Source organism: Nannospalax galili, unplaced genomic scaffold (assembly GCF_000622305.1).
Source record: "Nannospalax galili isolate Female #2095 unplaced genomic scaffold, S.galili_v1.0 scaffold229, whole genome shotgun sequence".
Lineage (NCBI taxonomy): Eukaryota > Metazoa > Chordata > Mammalia > Rodentia > Spalacidae > Nannospalax > Nannospalax galili.
In genome coordinates this window covers 3122038-3139105 of record NW_008360328.1, presented here as the reverse complement: position 1 = coordinate 3139105, position 17068 = coordinate 3122038, and the positions used below count along the sequence as shown (strand labels likewise).

At 43.1% G+C, this 17068-nt stretch overlaps 1 protein-coding gene across 1 annotated transcript in view; it reads right to left on the bottom strand.

Moving 5' to 3' along the window:
• The window catches only part of Sorl1 (sortilin related receptor 1), a 189418-nt gene that overhangs the window by 88099 nt on the left and 84251 nt on the right, over positions 1-17068 (bottom strand). The window contains exons 13-16 of the mRNA XM_008826021.1: positions 11257-11435; positions 8253-8439; positions 3987-4115; positions 3397-3482 (exon numbers count right to left, since the gene is read on the bottom strand). Coding sequence (XP_008824243.1) covers positions 3397-3482; positions 3987-4115; positions 8253-8439; positions 11257-11435 — 581 coding nt within the window. The remainder of the gene's footprint in view (positions 1-3396; positions 3483-3986; positions 4116-8252; positions 8440-11256; positions 11436-17068) is intronic.

Below are 17068 nucleotides of genomic sequence, written 5' to 3'. Positions count from 1 at the left end.
GTCTTTTTTGAGAGGGTCTCCCGGTAGCCCTAGCTGTCCTGGAACTCACTATGTAGACCAAGCTGGCCTTGAACTCCCAGAGATCCACTTGCCTCTGCCTGGGACTAAAGGCATGAGCCACCACACCCAGAGGTGCTTTTATTTTTAAGATGGTTATATGATGGGGTTTTGTTGAAATTGCCTTAAAAGCCTATTACTTCAAGATTCTTTGCAAGACAGGCAAAAATAATCCTGTGACACAGGCCCCAAGTTCATGGTAAACTTGGTTAAATGCACTCTTAGCTTAATCACACGCTAATATTGATTACTGCTTCAAGCTGTAAGCGTGGGAGTGACCTCTTAGAAAGATGTAGGAGTTAGGTCCGATGGTGAGGCTTTCTAGTCTAGGATTAGAATTGGGACATATCTTTGTTCTTTCTGCATTTTATCTTTGCTTCTTAGTTAATGTACTGTAGGTGTCTGTGTTTCATACACAAATGCAGCTACAGTGAACAGAAAGGCCCCAGCTACAGTGGCCACACTAGCACATTTTTTTGTTTTAAAAGCTAAGAACCTGACTTAGGAGTTCCTACTATAGAACATTCTTCTGTCTTTTGAGCCAAGAACAACTTCCATCTAGTTGTCAGACTGTGACTCTTTGGTAAATTTTAGCAATGTAGATTAGAGCAAGTGGCCAGTAAGGAGTGCTTTTGAAAGACTATAAATAAAAACTGGTTAATAGTCATCAAATGTTATTTTGTGAACATAATATAATTTGGATCCTTAAATATGATATTACTAAAAATCACAGCAATACAACTATGCATGGATTATATACCAACTCTGAGACAGAACCTGGGGGAAAAAAGTAGAACTGCTGTGATTATTAAAGCATAGTATGCGTTCAAAAAATGTGAATCTTCTATATCAATAAGAGGTTCAAAGCATAAATGTACCAAGCGCAAGGAATGTAGCTTGGCAGCAGCCACTCGCCTGCCATGTGGGAAGCTGGGAGCCTCATTCCTAGCATTGGAAGAAAAGAGCTTAATAAATTATCTGAAATCTTTCTTTTTCTTTGTTCTTATTTCACTTCAAAACTACCCAAGTGGCTACCACATAGTAACAAAATGTCTCCTTTTGGTTGTCACCATTTCCAAGGCAGGGGGTCAGTGAAGACACAGGGGGTCAGTGAAGACGCAGGGGGTCAGTGAAGACACAGGGGGTCAGTGAAGACGCAGAGGGTCAGTGAAGACGCAGGGCACAGGGTGAAACCCACATGCACAGCAGCAAGGCTTCTGCCCCACACCCCTCTGCAGTGCCCAGGACTCTCACTGCTCCTTTGTTTCTTCTAAGAAACTAGTGCCCTTGCATGACAGTCCTAGACCAGAAATGTCCGCTTAGCGAACAGGCGCAGAGTGGCATGCAGCACCTCAGCGTACAGTTGTTAACCTAGAAAAGGAAGTCCAACTGATGCAGTCATGCATAAGAACAGCCTAGAAATGTGCACTGTCACAATAATCATAAAGGAGGAAAACTGCTGGATTTTTAAAGTCCTTCCAGATGCCCATATTACCTCATCTTTGCAAAGACATTATGGTTCCCATTAGGCCTACGAAGCATCTTTTGCCTTCTAAGTACATCCCTGCATTTTTTTCACATTTGCATTTAAGAGATGCCCACACTGAAATGAGACTTTTCTATTTATCCCCCTTTCCTCCTAACAGAAGAGAAAATAGCTTTGCTTCCAGTTTTGATGGCTTTAAACAAACTACTGTGTCCCTCAGTGAATTATCACTGGAAATATTTATTACAAAAGTATGTACTTCAGGCCCTTAAGAGTGATCACTCAAACCCTCCTCACCTAAGCTCCCATCAAAACAAGCTCTTGTGAGGGGAATCCGTGAATATTATCTGCTCATTTGCAGAAGCAGTGGTTCTTTTTACATCTCCACAGTGAGGTATGTTAATTACTCTGGTAATGATGGACGATTAAATTAAGGGACTAATGAGCTTAGCATGAAAAACATAGGGCAAACCAGCAAGCGGTGAGCTGAGGAGAGGCTGCCCTGCTTGCCTGTCTGCAGAAGATGGCAGAATCTTTCATGAGTCACTGGGTGCTTATGGTGACTCCATCAGACAATGCTGCTGCTGATGAAAGCCAGGTCTGCTGCCCCCACTGACACACATGAGCAGGAAGAAGCCTCAGAAGGAATAGAGAGGCTCAAGTAAATAGAATCAGAAACAGTGAAAGAAGAGGTCAAGCAAGCACCGCTTTTATTCTCTCTCTCTCTCTCTCTCTCTCTCTCTCTCTCTCTCTCTCTGTGTGTGTGTGTGTGTGTGTGTGTGTGTGTATGTGTGTTATGTGTATATGCACACAGGTGAACATCAGGCATCCTGCTCTCACACACTCAGCTTTATTCCCTAGAGACAGGGTCTCTAGCTGAATGTAGAGCTGTGAGGATGTCCAGCAAACCCCAGGGATCTCCCTATCTCCAACCTGCAGTGTTGGGATTACAGCCAAGAACATGACCAGGCCTGGCATTTTATATGTGTTCCAGGGATTTGAACTTGGGTTCTCATGCTTGTACAAGTGCTCTTTTCTATTGAGCCATCTATCTCCCTTGCCCAAACACCTTTATTAAGATATCATAATTTCATGTCTGTATTATAAATAATCCAAGTCATCTTCTCACTTAATAGCATAACAGCAGTGTTTCAAAATATGCAGTATCTTGTATCTTTGTAATCTCTCCAAAGAAGGCTTTCTTAATTAGTAGATGGGGAGATCACAAAGTCAGAATGATACTTAGATGCCACTGGGAGCCAGGGCCTTTAAGTTTGAATCTTTCCTGTCACTAGATGTGTGACTGTAAGTATATCTCTGAACTTTCTCCCTGCTTGCATGCATGTACACACACACACACACACACACACACACACACACACACACATTTTTGATGGAGCCAATGATACCTGCTTTACTGTAAAAAAGATTGAACTGACAACACATGGAAAAGGGAAATGAAATCTAAAAAATTTTAAGAAAACTAGTTTATTATGAAATTAAGATAAACAGCTACTTTGAAAGAAGCCAGTCTCTTTATATTCAAGCTTGACAAATAGACTGAGATGTATATCAAAGGCACATGGGTACTCCCCAGACCCCAGTGCCCAGCATACAACAGACACCAAATAGACTTCCCTCCAAAAGCTGATCTAACAGAAAACATTACCCATTCTTTCAAGGTGTGAGACTACACAAAAATTTCATTTGCATACTAAGCTTAGGGAAGGAGGAGGATCTGAGATCCTTACAACTTCCATTCCCACTAAGAAGAGCCACATGCCTGACTGGGTGAGATCATAACACTTCAGTCAGGGCACACGAAGGCAAAGGTAAGACATCACCTTTCTTACCTGCCAGGGGACAGGGGACGAGTTCCCCTTCCAGCCGTGCTTCGACATCTCCTCCACTGCAAGTGTCTCCAGAAATCTTCCGGTAGCTGTTACCCCCATCAAAACAAGAGGTCAGAAACATCAAGAAAAGTCAAGAGAGGCACCCCAATTGAGAGTATGCTCCCTACCATGGACAACAAAGTCTACCCATACACATTCCCTCAGAACTAGAGGAAGGTGATTAGTGGCTGAGTTAGTTAGTTTTGCTTATAACCACTTAGAGTGGGCAGGTCCTGACAATTTAGTACACTACTCTGGGTAACATTCAGAAACATTTCTCTTCAACAAACTCCTCTGAAGATGTTTTCTGGTTGAAGATTCTAACTTACGATGCTCTCAGCTTTGCAGAGAAGCTTACAGACATGAGATTATTCTCTTGCTGGGAACAGGAGATTCTGCAGGTGCCATAAATTTGAAATACTGCCCAGCCACTTACAGTCTATAACTTGGGATCTACAACTTAGGGTGCAGAGAGTCTGGTGATGCTCAAAGCTCCCTCTTCCCTTGACAGGCCCCTGTGAGCCTGACTTGACCGAGCATGTAATACATACCCTCTTGTTCTTCTATACGTAGAGCCCACAGGACAAGGCACAGGAGGGCCATAGGGCTTCCCAGAAAACTCAGGGTCTGGAACACAAACCTCTAAGGATAGATCTTCACTCATCTTGAAGCCAAAGTCACTGGAAAGGCAATTGGAGTTCAGTCAGGCCATGGGTCTTCAGAACCAACCCTACTTTTGCCCCACTAGCCATGGCTTCTATTACAAGGCTACTCAGCACATCCCTTTTTAAAAAACATTCATGTTGTAACTCTGAAATACACCTGCAAAGGAACCTCAGTATCAGAAGCACAACTGGAAAGCCAGATCTGCACAGCCTAAGTGGACAAGAAGGATGTAAGCCATCGTGCAAAGGCAAATCACATCTTACGTACATCCATCTGCCTACCCAGACTCTGAGCCTTTTCTCATGGTTAAAAGGGAATAGCAGGGCTGGAGCTATAGCTCAGTTGGTAGAGTGCTTGCCTAGTAGGTACAAGGTCCTGGGTTTGACCCCCAGCACTGGATATGGTAGCACAAACCTGCAAGCCTAGCAGAGGCAGGAAAATTAGAAGTTCAAGGTCATCCTCAGCTACCTACTGAGTTTGAGGCCAGCCTGGGATATATGATATTCTTTTCAAACATAACAAAATGAAATAAAAAATAATATGGGGGCCAGGGAGATGGGTCAGCAAGTAAAAGTATTTGCCATGCAAAACTGATGGACCTGAGTTCAATCCCCAAAGCCTATGTAAAATGTCAGACACAGCAGCACACATCTGCAAACCCAGCACTCCTACTACAAGATAGAAGGAGGCAGGAGAATTGGCTGGAAGCTTAGGAACAAGGAGGAGGAAGACAATCAACTCCTGAAAGTTGTCATTTTGACTGAGAATTCAGTGTCACTTAGGACTCTAGCCAAATGCTATCTAAGTCACTGGATGCCTCACCCTGCACTCTGGAGATGGTGGTTCACACTTCCTACTATCTGGGGACCACATCACATCAGTCACACTCCCAGCTTGGGTGGGCAATACTGGAAATGGGAAGCAGGCAGATTGTGAGATCATGTGGTTTCACAGGTCTAACTCAACATCAACATTCGGAAAGCACGGCAGCTTGTACAGACCGCTTCCCAAGGGCCAATCCAACTATTAATTCTCTAAGCCACAGGACTTTCCCATAGTCACATGCTGGACCTGAAAAGCTTCACTTCTGACAGTCAATGCAACAATGCTTATTAAACGTTTCCTATATGAGAAGTAGGACCAAGGAGAAAGGACAAAGTAGTTTGTGGCATATAATTCACATTTAGTGATTTATAGAGGACTACTCCAAAGGCATCATATTTATTACTATATAAAATACTCCTGTTCATTCAATCCATCCATCCATTTTTTTAACTGAATGGCTACTTTAAAGCTTTAAAAAAATATTTTATTTATTATTTTTATTTTATGTGTATGTGTGTTTTGCCTGCATGTAGTTAAGTGCACCCGTGTTGTGCAGTGCCCTCAGAGAACAGAAGAGGCTGTAGGATCCCCTGGGACTGGAGTCACGGACAGTTGTTAGCTGCCATGTGGGTGCTGGGATTTGAACCTGGGTCTTCTGCAAAAACAGTCAGTGTTCTTAACCACAGAGCCATCTCTCCAGCCCCTACTTTAAAGCTTTTGAGGGACTGGGCAGAGCTCTGGAAATTACTTGTTTGCCTCCATAGCAAGGTACCCAGTTGTGAGGCAGCTTTCTTAGTCTGCAGAGCACAACCCAGAGGACTTTAGAACACCACGTCCAGCTTATTCTTCTCCCCATGAAAAAAATGAAAGATTTCAAAAGGCATCACATATTTAAAAGTAAATGTCCCATAAAATATTTTAATTAAATATATATGCATATGTGTTAATACTGGGTCACAACATCAAATGCATTTCTTACTCTGAGTTTCACTTAAGAATCTGAAAGTTACATGTCTTGGCAACATGGAAAAATATGAAGATGTAAAAGAAACTACTCTTGAAATCAGAGATGGCTTCCCACTGTGGACTGAAAGGGCTTTCAGAATTCACCTGGCTTGTAAAGACAATGGTCCCTCCATGGCTAAACCTACGGACAGAACACCACAGTTTGCCTAGTCTCAGCTCATCTCCCATGGTCCATCTTGAGACCGTTTATTTTCTCAATGCCATCCATCCAATGCCAGTCCAATCTCATCGACTATTCCCAAGAATCACGTGGTCAGAATGTCTCCTTTCTGGCAGCCACAGCACACAGAGGACAGCCTAAAGTCAATACGCCCTTTGCCACTCTCACAGTGCCATTAACCTACCCTATACTCTCCTTAGCCAGTAGCCAGGCCTCCTGAGGGGCAGAGCAGTGGGCTGTCCCAGTCTGTAATAAAAAGGCTTAGTACCTAACTATACAAGTACCTAGCAGGTTCTAGCAGACCAATAGAAGCCCAGTCATTTTACCTAGGAAGGCAAAGCTTTTGTTTAGTGGGGGAAGCAGAGAATTTTAATATTTATCTCTTTTTTAAAAAGAAAGCATTAATAGCAATCATGAGGGAAGAACTCAAAAGCTTTGTTGAATTTTCTCACATTTTTTTTTTACTTAGTCTTAATTTTATTTCTTAGCCCAGTTGCTTCTCGTGTCTGCAGGAGGGCTAGTTCCAAGACTCCCTGCAAACTGCAAACTCTGAGGATGCTCAAGGAGCGTCTGTACTGGAGCCTGCAGAAGGAACTACCATGCCATAGCCTTGCTCCTCAAAGAGTAGACATACAAATGCACAGTCGAACCACCTGGGAAACCTGAAGACCCCCAGAACCCCAGCCTTGCTCCTCAAAGAGTAGACATACAAATGCACAGTCGAACCACCTGGGAAACCTGAAGACCCCCAGAACCCCAGCCTTGCTCCTCAAAGAGTAGACATACAAATGCACAGTCGAACCACCTGGGAAACCTGAAGACCCCCAGAACCCCAGCCTTGCTCCTCAAAGAGTAGACATACAAATGCACAGTCGAATCACCTGGGAAACCTGAAGACCCCCAGAACCCCAGGGCAGCATCTGCAGTTTAACGAGGCCCCAGAAGAATCCTGTACACATTAAAGTTGCAGAAGCAGAGTGTGGAACAGTGGTGGTCAAAGCCAGCTGGTTGCTTCTGTAAACAAAGATTTGTTGAGTTCCAGCCATGACCCTTCATCCAGGATGGCTTTCACTCATCTGTGGGAGCTACCATGGGTAGAGCTGAGTACCTCCACTGGAACCACAAAGCCTAAAGCATTTGCCACAGGGCTCTCTTCCAGACACTGGTCTAGCACACATCACAGGTCCGGCTTTAGCTGTGCTGCCCAAAGTAAAATGTAGTTAGTGCCTCAGCAACCACTGAAATACAAGTTGATAACACTGCCTGTTCTACAACTACACCATCTGAATTCCCAACAGATGGAGAGCCTAGTAATCCCATGCACTCCACAGCCAGAACCATCTCATAGCTAAGCACTGTTCCGATGAGCTCTCCTCAGAGGCCTGCGAGGCCAATCCTACCCACAGAATGAAGCCCATCTCCTCCATGGCCTCTGCTCCCACTGCCTCCCATCATTTCCACTGCATCTCCATTCAGTACTCTGTTCCATACACCCAACCAGCCATCAAACCAAACTGCCAGTGGCAGACACCTCCTGCCCCCACATCACCACACTACAGCAGCATGACCTAAGGCTGCCCTGCCCACAGATCCAGATGCTTTCCTAAGGCCCATATCCAAAAACTCCCCAGTGCCACAACTGCAAATCACAGTCCTCTCCCTCCTTTCAGCGGTCACAATAAAAGCAACTATTCCTCCCCTAAGGCCCTTCTCATCTCCTGTCACCATGTTTTGTGCAGATGTCACTCCTACTTAACATTCCCAGCCATGCCTTGGCCATTTTCCTCAAGGAACAATGAATGATGCAAAAATTATCCAAGCAAGCATCACCTTATTTCAGATAAGAAAATAAGTCCCCACCAGCATAAGGGCACCTAGGAAATGAGTTCCCGTGATGGAACTTTGAGCACATGACTACAGCTTATCAAGGTCACGGCACCTCTACTGAACTACATGGCTGTAAGAATTAGTGGACAACTTAAGGAAAAAGTGCCTCACACTTTCCTGGCTCATAAAAAGTGCTTAATGAATGCCTATTTCTTTCCCCAGAGAAAAAGAGCACGCTCTTTTATCATTTAGCCCCACAGTGCTGAGTAGCTATGAAACAACACAATGTCCTAATCCCTGGGGAAGGACAGACCATTCATAGTCCTCCCGGGTGCAGGAGCAGTTGGACACGACCACCGGCCTGTCAAAGTCTTCTCCATTAAAGCATGTTGCATGGGGGGTCCTTCGTTTGAAAACCGTCTTGTGTCCCAGCAAACACTCATTCCCCCGCTCATCAGATGGAGACCACAGCTTGTAGTCATTTTCTGTGCAGGGAACCCCTGAGGACAGAGAAAGACAGAGACAAGCATCAGAGCCAGCCCCATATGGGGTTTCCTATCTACCTGGTGCCTTTGGTACAGTTCTCCACATCCTGTGCATCTGCTGCCACCCGGCAAGCGTAGAGCTTGGAGTCTCCAGTCCCCATGTGCTGGGGCTGCCCGTGCCAATGGAGGCAATGCTGCTTATGACACACATTCATCTGAGAAGCTATGAAAAATCAAGTCACCTTTCTACACCATTCAGACTTCTGAATTATATAATTTAGGGTAGGAAGGAGGTGACTGTTGTTTATTTTTGTTGGGTTTTTTAAAATTATTTACTTATTTAATTTTATGTGTATGAGTGTTTTGCCTACCTATAAGTGCACCCATACATGCAATGCTCTTAGAGGCCACAAGAGGGGGTCAGATCTCCTGGAAAATTATGGACATGGATGGTTGTTAGCTGTCATGTGGGTGCTGGGAACCAAACCCAGGTCCTCTGTAAGAGCAGCCAGTGCTCTTAACCACTGAGCCATCTCTCCAGCCCAACTGAGTTTTCCCCACAACACCCATTTGTTTGTTTGGTTTGGTTTGTTGTTATTTTATTTATTTATTACGTGTGTGGGTATATGAACACACACATGCATGTATACACCATGGCCCACATGGGGCAAATTTGTGGAGCTGGTTCTCTCCTTCCTTCTTCACAAGAGCTTCCAGGATCAAACTTGGATCTCCGGGCTTGCTAGGTAAGTACCTTTATCTGCTGAACTATCTCACTAGCCCAGAATTATGGGTAAGTTTTTTGTTTATTGGTTTGTTTGTTTTATAAAAAAGAAGGTCTCCCAAGACAGTTCAAGTTATCACCAAACTCTTGATCCCCCTGCCTTAGCCTCCCCAGTGCTAGTGTTCCAGCATCTGACAAACTTCTGAATTATTTCAAGAGAGTCAGCATTTCCTTTTATAAATGGTACCCAGGCCAGTATCTTTCCTGGGGAGCTAGGGACAGGCTAAACCCTTGATAGGTGATGTTGTCTAGGGTGCTGATCCCTCCTACTTTATTGGGTATACAGGTGCACCTGGTAGCATGTGCTGAAAACCCTGAAGAATGTGCTTGTCCTCCCTGAAGGTACAAGATCTTTGAGCAAAGCAGCTGGGAAATGAGAAGACGACATCACAGTCACTCCACCGTCACTCCAGCCCACGTTCATTCAAAATGTCAGCAGAGTGCTTTCTATGGGAATTCCAGAGCATGCTTATGCCTCTATAGGTGTCATGTGTCTTTTTTATATGTGTCAGATTAAATACTACCCAAAGATGATGCACAGCTGTCAATGCAATGCCATTCAAATTAGCAAAAACTTATTAACACCCCATTGACTAAGAGGCAGTAATGACACTCAGTAGGTAATTAAAAAATACACATAAGAAAAAATCTTTGTTTTGAAGAGCTTTATAATTATATGATGGAAGATGACCCAGAGTCACAGACCCAGATTTATAATTCAAGGTGTGATGGATGCACTTATTTCTGGACATAGAGAAGACAGATGAGATGCCAGTGGCAAAGGTACTAGATCCTGAAACAGAGGCTGAATAGGTGGGATGGAGAAGACACCAGAGGTGTTCTGGACAGCTGAAATAACATCAGCTAAGGTAGAGAAGCAGGAAAGGGCAGGGGTCAATGAGGAGCCGTGAAGGGTATTCAAGAGTCACTCAGACTTTCCTGTTTACTTAAAGGTCTCTCGTGGGCCAGTAAGTAGTAACTAGACTCAAGACAGCTTTCAGAGGACACTGCATTGAGGCAATACTATACTTTGAATCTTGAATGGTCCCTAAGCCCTGTGTGTTGGTTTGCAACCTGTGGCACTATGAGTAAGTGATGTGACCTTTAGGAGATGATGCTTAGAGGAGAGAAGTTGGACCACCAGGAGTGTGCCCTTAAAAAACGTATTAGAGCAGCTGGAGAGATGACTCAGTGGTTAAGAGCTCTGGCTGCTCTCCCAGAGGACCAGGGTTTGGTTTCCAGCACCAACACGGCAGCTAACAACATTTCAGAGGATTCAATGCCTTCTGGCCTCCACAGATGGGCATACACGTGGTATACTTACATACATGCAGGCAAAACACTCATGAATATAAAATAAAAATAAAATAAATTTTTAAAAATTGGGGGAGGGGCAGGGCCTGGTGGCGCACACCTTTAATTGCAGTACTCAGGAGGCACAGACCTCTGTGAGATTGAGGCCAGCCTAGTCTAAAAGTTCCAGGTCAACTGGGGCTTCAGGGAGACCCTGTCTCCAAAAGAAATTTTTTTAAAGAACTTTTTAGGACTTCATTCCCTCCTCCCCATACCCTTTTGCTTCCAGACCACAATGAGATAAGCAAACTTCCTCCATCATGGCTCCTGGTATAGACCAAAGTCAACCAAGCAAGCAACGATGTCAAAATGAATCTGTGCTTCCTCCCCCTGACAGAAAGCTAGCAAAGGCACACTCTGAATAGATTCCCTAGGAACTGCTTATTTGGAAAGATGATTTCATTCATTCATTCATTCATTTACACATTTAACATACATATATATATATATATATTTAGACTTACTACATGCCAGGCACTGCACAAGGAAAACAAAACAAACAGAGGAATCAACAGTCCTTTTAAGACCTGGGCAAATCCCCAACTACCTGCCTGTGTCTCTCACTAACTTGCTTGGGTCCATCTCCCCTGTTGAAGCAAAGTCATTTGAAGACAAAGTATCTAAGCTGGCACTCTACACATAGCAGGTAGTCAATCGTTACCTCTGTGGCCAGAACCCAGGAGGCAGCGGCTTACCCAAGGCATCGGTGGCATTGACTTGCAGGATGAGCCAACTGTGCACATTCTCCTTATTGGAGCCAAAGATGGTAAAGACAGTGCTCTTCTCTCCAGGTTCTGTGAGGAGCCCATACACGAACACAGGCTTCTCAGAGAAGACAAACGTCTTCCAGGTCTCCCCTTCATTGGTGCTGTACCTGCCCAGTGCATACAAAAGGAGCCTTGAGATTACAGTCTTGAGGACCAGGACTCAGTTTCCACAACACCTTACCAGTAACAGGAATCGGGGATCCTTGGGGAAATGGCTGACCCAGCCACAATAGGGAAAGTATACCAAAAAGCAAGGACGAGTCAGAGACAAATCCCATCACTGGAAATAGAACAAGAACTGGGGTTGTCACTCAGTGCCCTGGGTTCAATCTCCAGCATCCGCCCTGGAAAAAGACCCAGGAGCTAACTGATAGGACTCTAAACAGCCAAATTAGGAAACTTTTAACACAGAGGAGAAAGATGGGGTAACAGATTACATACTGAATCTGTAGGACATGGATCTCTACTGATCATGAGAAAGGAAACATTCTTTTTCATATATGAAAATGCTACTTGATATCATTACAAATAATAACAGAAGAAAATCATCATTCTGTGATCCCTACTGTAGTAACCAACTCAGACAGGAACCATCATTGGATGCAAAATCACTGGATGAAATCTTGGGGAGACCAGGATGCCCACACAGTCTAAAGATATCAACCCATAAACCAATCATTTACTGCTCAGGCAAAATGCAATTTTACAGAGAACGATTAGCCTCCTAACCAAACTGAGCACAACCAATATGGGAGACTCTAACATCACATGCCTCCTGAGTAAGTCTATAAATAGCACATCTTAGTACCATTCAGTGCAACTGGACAAATCTAGAATGTAGGACATTGCACATGGCAACTGTTCTGGAGTGTTATTTAAAAAAAAAAAAATCAAGCCTAAGAGATGGCTTCACAGGTAAAAGCACTTGCAACCTAAGTAAGGACCTGAGTTCAGATCCCCAGAATCTCTATCAAGCTGGACACAGATGGCAGCACGCATCTGTAACACAAGGTGCAGACAAAAAAAAAAAAAAAAAATCCTGGAAACGCATAGGCCAGGTAGCCTGATATACACAGCAGTAAACACCAAGTAGACCCTGTCTCAAGGTGGAGGGTGAGGACCAACATCAGAGATTGTTCTTTGACTTCCAAACATGCCGTGGCACGCATGTACCCGCACTTGCATGCACAAACATTCGCATGAGCACACACACAAGCACAAGATTAGGATTTTTTTTTAATCAAGGCTACGAAAGCCAAGTAAATAGTCAAAACAACAGAGGTGTTGATTTGCTTGTTTTTTGTTTGTTTGTTTGTTTTGGGGTTTTGTTGTTGTTGTTGTTGTTTTGAGACAGGGTCTCTCTGTAGCCCCAGCTGGCCTGGAACTCGTTATGTAGATGAGGTTGGCCTTGATCTCACAGATATCTGCCTGCCTCTGCCTCCTAAGTGCTGAGACTAAAGGCAGGCACCACCACACAGGGCTCTGGAAGGCTTGTCATAGATTAACAGAGATGGAAGGGAAGCAATAGCTAAATGCAATGTGTAAATCCAATGCAGGATGCAATTCTGGAACAGCTGACCCGACACCACAACCATCATTAGTATTAAGCAATTGAGAAAACAGTCCATGAATAATACTTAGATCACCTTAGTTTTCTTCAATGTGATACTAGAATTGTGATTAAATAGGAAAGCATCCTTATTTACTGGAGATACCTGTTTAAATACATATTAAGCTGTGAAAGGTCACCAACCAGTCTGTTTTTCTTTTTATTCAAGACAGAAATGGATCGATAAACACACAGATGATGGAAGCTAAACAAATGGCACAGTATTAACAACTGGTGACTCTCGGCAGAAATCACCCAAGTATTCTGTATAGTTTTTCCAAGTCTTAAAAGTTAAAAAGTTGGAGGAGAAGTATGTCCTGGAGAGTACAGTCTCCAAGGCATACTGAACAAGAAGAAAGCAGGCCCAAGCCTTTGGAATAAAAAGAAGCCCTTGGGTAATTACACTCATTTCAATTTTTTTCAGAGGGGATGGGGTGTTACTCAGTAGCACAAGGACCTGGGTTCAATCTCCAAAACCCACACCTCCAAAATTTAAATATTTTTCATTTTTCACTCAGTGGCTGAGTTAGAGTTTTCTCTACAGCCATGGGGCTATCAACTTTCTATTAAATCCTAATTACATACAAACTTTTTTCTTTCACTTTTCCTGTTTTAGATAGTCTACTTTTTACTCCCTGGGACTCCAAAAGTTGTCAAGAATTTTTCAGCACTCTCACTCAATCCTAACACTCCCTCTGGATACATTTCTGGAGTTGATTTCTCTCCAAGTCTAGTGATTAAACCAAGTGATGGGCTTCTGCCCTTCTCAATGAAGGTCACAGGAAGACCAAGTCCTACCCCCTACCCCTAAGCACAGGTCACACAAGATGAGAAGTTCTCATCTGGCCTCCATTTTTTTAATTTAAGTGAGGCTTAAAGCAGAAACTTCCTAACTCCTTCAGTCTCCTCTTTGCACCAATGTGATGAGCTAAAGGCTTAGTACTACATCTAAAGCTAACTGCAGAGTTTGCCTATTAATCAGACACACTTGGAGTAATCCACCTGCTTCATGATGGCATTGGAAGTCCATCTATTTCTACATCACCAGGTTAATTCCATTAAGAGCTCCTTGAACCAAAAATGCCATCAGGAAATGAATCAACTCATTTCTTTAGAGATTCCCAGAGGACACTAGGTCATGAAGACAACCCTTGTACCTGAGAGGATACCACTCATTTAGAAAGCAATGCTTTCCAGAATATTAAGGAAATGGCAATCACCTTGCAACAGCAACAGTTAAGGGAACCTTATGTCAGAATGAATTCCCAACCCTAAAACCCTAAGAGAACTTGCTAGTGAAATAAAAATGACAAGACATGAGAAAAAACAAATTGTAGATCCTCATATTCTTCTTTTGTGTATGTCCATGTGTAAACATGCACGCATCTGTGCATGGGTTTGTGGAGGCCAGAGGTTAACAGCAAGTATTTTCCTCAGTCACTCTCCACCCTGCTTTTTGATGGTCTTTTACTGAACCTGGAGCTCATAGATTGGTAGGCTAGCTGGCCAATGAACTCTAAGGATCCATGTGTCTCTGAACTCACCCACTGCTGGGATTACAGGCAGGCACTGCCATGCCTAGCTTTTTATGTGTGTGCTAGGGATCTGAATTCAGGTCCTATCCTTGCATAACAAGCATTTTTTTCCACAGAGCCATCTTCCCGACCCTTACCTATATATCCTTAAGTCATGAATGAGGATATAACTCTTATTCTCCTTATCAATGGAGAATTCAAACTGCTTAGGGAAAAAAAAGAAAAACCTCACAAGAGTGTAGAAAGGTCAGACATATAACAATATAAAATAAAATATGTAATGACACATACTTTAAAAGGGGAGGCATAGATATATACTAAACTTATAACATCATCATGTGGCTGCACAGAAAGATCCAGATCTATGAAGAACATGTTCAAGATGAGGAGTCATATAATTAAGGACAAAACATTTAAGAGCAGCAGAAGCCCATCTGTTCATTCTAGTTGTGGCTCTGACAGCTAAACGTCTGTTGGAATAGTAGCCAGATAATTCACGTTCAAACGAGTCAAAGATCATGATTCAAATTATCAAAAGAATGGGTAGACTGGTGAGTCAGTGGGCTGGTTAACTGGGAGTTCTGAAAGTGAGTTCTATAAAGCCACAAGATCAAGATTCTGACAGCCAATGATGTAAGGAACAATTTTAAAAAAAGAATTTATGTTGTACTTTCATCTTTATTGGGGGAATGACACCGAACAAGGGGAAAACAGAGGCTAACGGAAAAGGGATATAAAAGGAACACGAGAAAGTGACAGAGGGGACCTTGTTAATGATTTCAGAAGCAGTCAGGGAGAACCAAGAGCTCAAGGGCTGGGAGAGAAAAATAAAATTGTTTTGTTTACCTAAAGAGGGAAAGGCGATTTTGAGAACGGTACAAGGTAAAAGCACTTAGATAAAAGGAAAACCAGAGCCAAGAACTCAGGATTTCATGTGCACGGCACAACAAACACATCCATTTTCTTTTCTCCCAGTTTTCTTGATTTGAACAACAGGATTGTATTAGTTACTTGTCTTGTTCCTATGACAAAACACCTGGCAAAAGCAAGGAAAGGTTTACTTTGGTTCACTGTTTGAGGATACGAAACAGGGAAGTCAGGGTGGCAGGAGCTTGAGGCAGCTGGTCACATCGTGCCCACCGGCAAGAAGCAGAGAGCAGTGAATGTCTGTGCTCAACTCACCTCCTTTTTATTCAGTCCAGGACCCCAGCCCATAGAATGATACCATACACACTTAGGGTGGGTCCTCCCATCTCAATTAACCTAATCTACATAATCCCTCAGAAACATGCCCAGAGATTTGCTTTCATGAGGGTCTAAACCTCCTCAAGTTAATAAGATTAACCATCACAAGGATAAAAATAAGAGAGGACAATGTTTTTCTGAAGACCTTTGCGGACCACACAGATAACATTTATTCACTGCTGGTGAAATAAATCCTGAGTGGGCTAATATACATTTGATCACAAACCAAAATAAACTTCAACTTCTCACAGAGTTCCACACCCCTGTCAGCAATAGACCACAAGCTTAAATGCATTATCTACCCCATTGTTCATACAAGGTGACTGGCGCAGCTAATATTAAAAAAAAAATGCTGAAATGATATTCAAATGCTTTCATGCATTAAGAATAAGCAAAAATAAGGATAATAAAATACCACACGTAGTTCCAAAAACATACCTGCTCAAATACATCTGTTCTTTAATTAGATTCATAAGGAAAGGGAGCTCTGAGTTTTCAGTTGAACTGAATTCTGTCTACTGACACAAGTTACACAGTGAATAAATCTCAAAAATGGTATCAAGGACTGGGGGATGGCTCAGTGGTTAAAGCACTTGTCACACAAGTAAGAGGACCAGAGTTTAGAGCCCCAGAACTCATGTAAAATGCCAAGTGTATATGGTGTCCCACCTGTAATTCCAACCCAGAGAAGGCACAAACAGTGGATCCCTGGACAACTGTCTAGGGAGACTAGTCATATCGGCAAGCTTCGAGTTTGACTGACAGACTCTGCCTCAAAGAATATGGTGGAAGGGGCTGGAGAGACAGCTCAGAGGTTAAGAACATCAACTGCTCTTGCAGAGGATCCTGGTTCAATTCCCAGCACCCACATGGGAGCTAAGAATCATCCTTAACTCCAGTTCCAGGGGAATCCAATGCCCTCTTCTGACCTCTACACCATTACACAACACGGGTGCACTCACATACATGCAGGCAATACACTTGTACACATAAAATAAAAATATTTTAAAAATTAAAAAGAGAATATGGTGGAAGAGTGATGAAGGAAGATTCTTGATATTGACCTCGAGCCTCCATGTGGACATTCATACAGGTTCAAAACCACCTACACATGGGTACACCCACGCACATACACCACACATACACACCTATGAGAAAAAGAAAATAAAACCAAAATGTGCTATGAGTAAAGGAACTCCAGTGTAAAGAAACATGAACATATGAAACTCTGGAATATGTGAAACTAGGCTTATGGAGATAAAAATAATATCAAACCAGAAGTTGAACCTAATGACTGACTAGACCAGTGCATTCAAGGAAAACTTGGGGGGGGGGGTGGAAACGTTCTAAA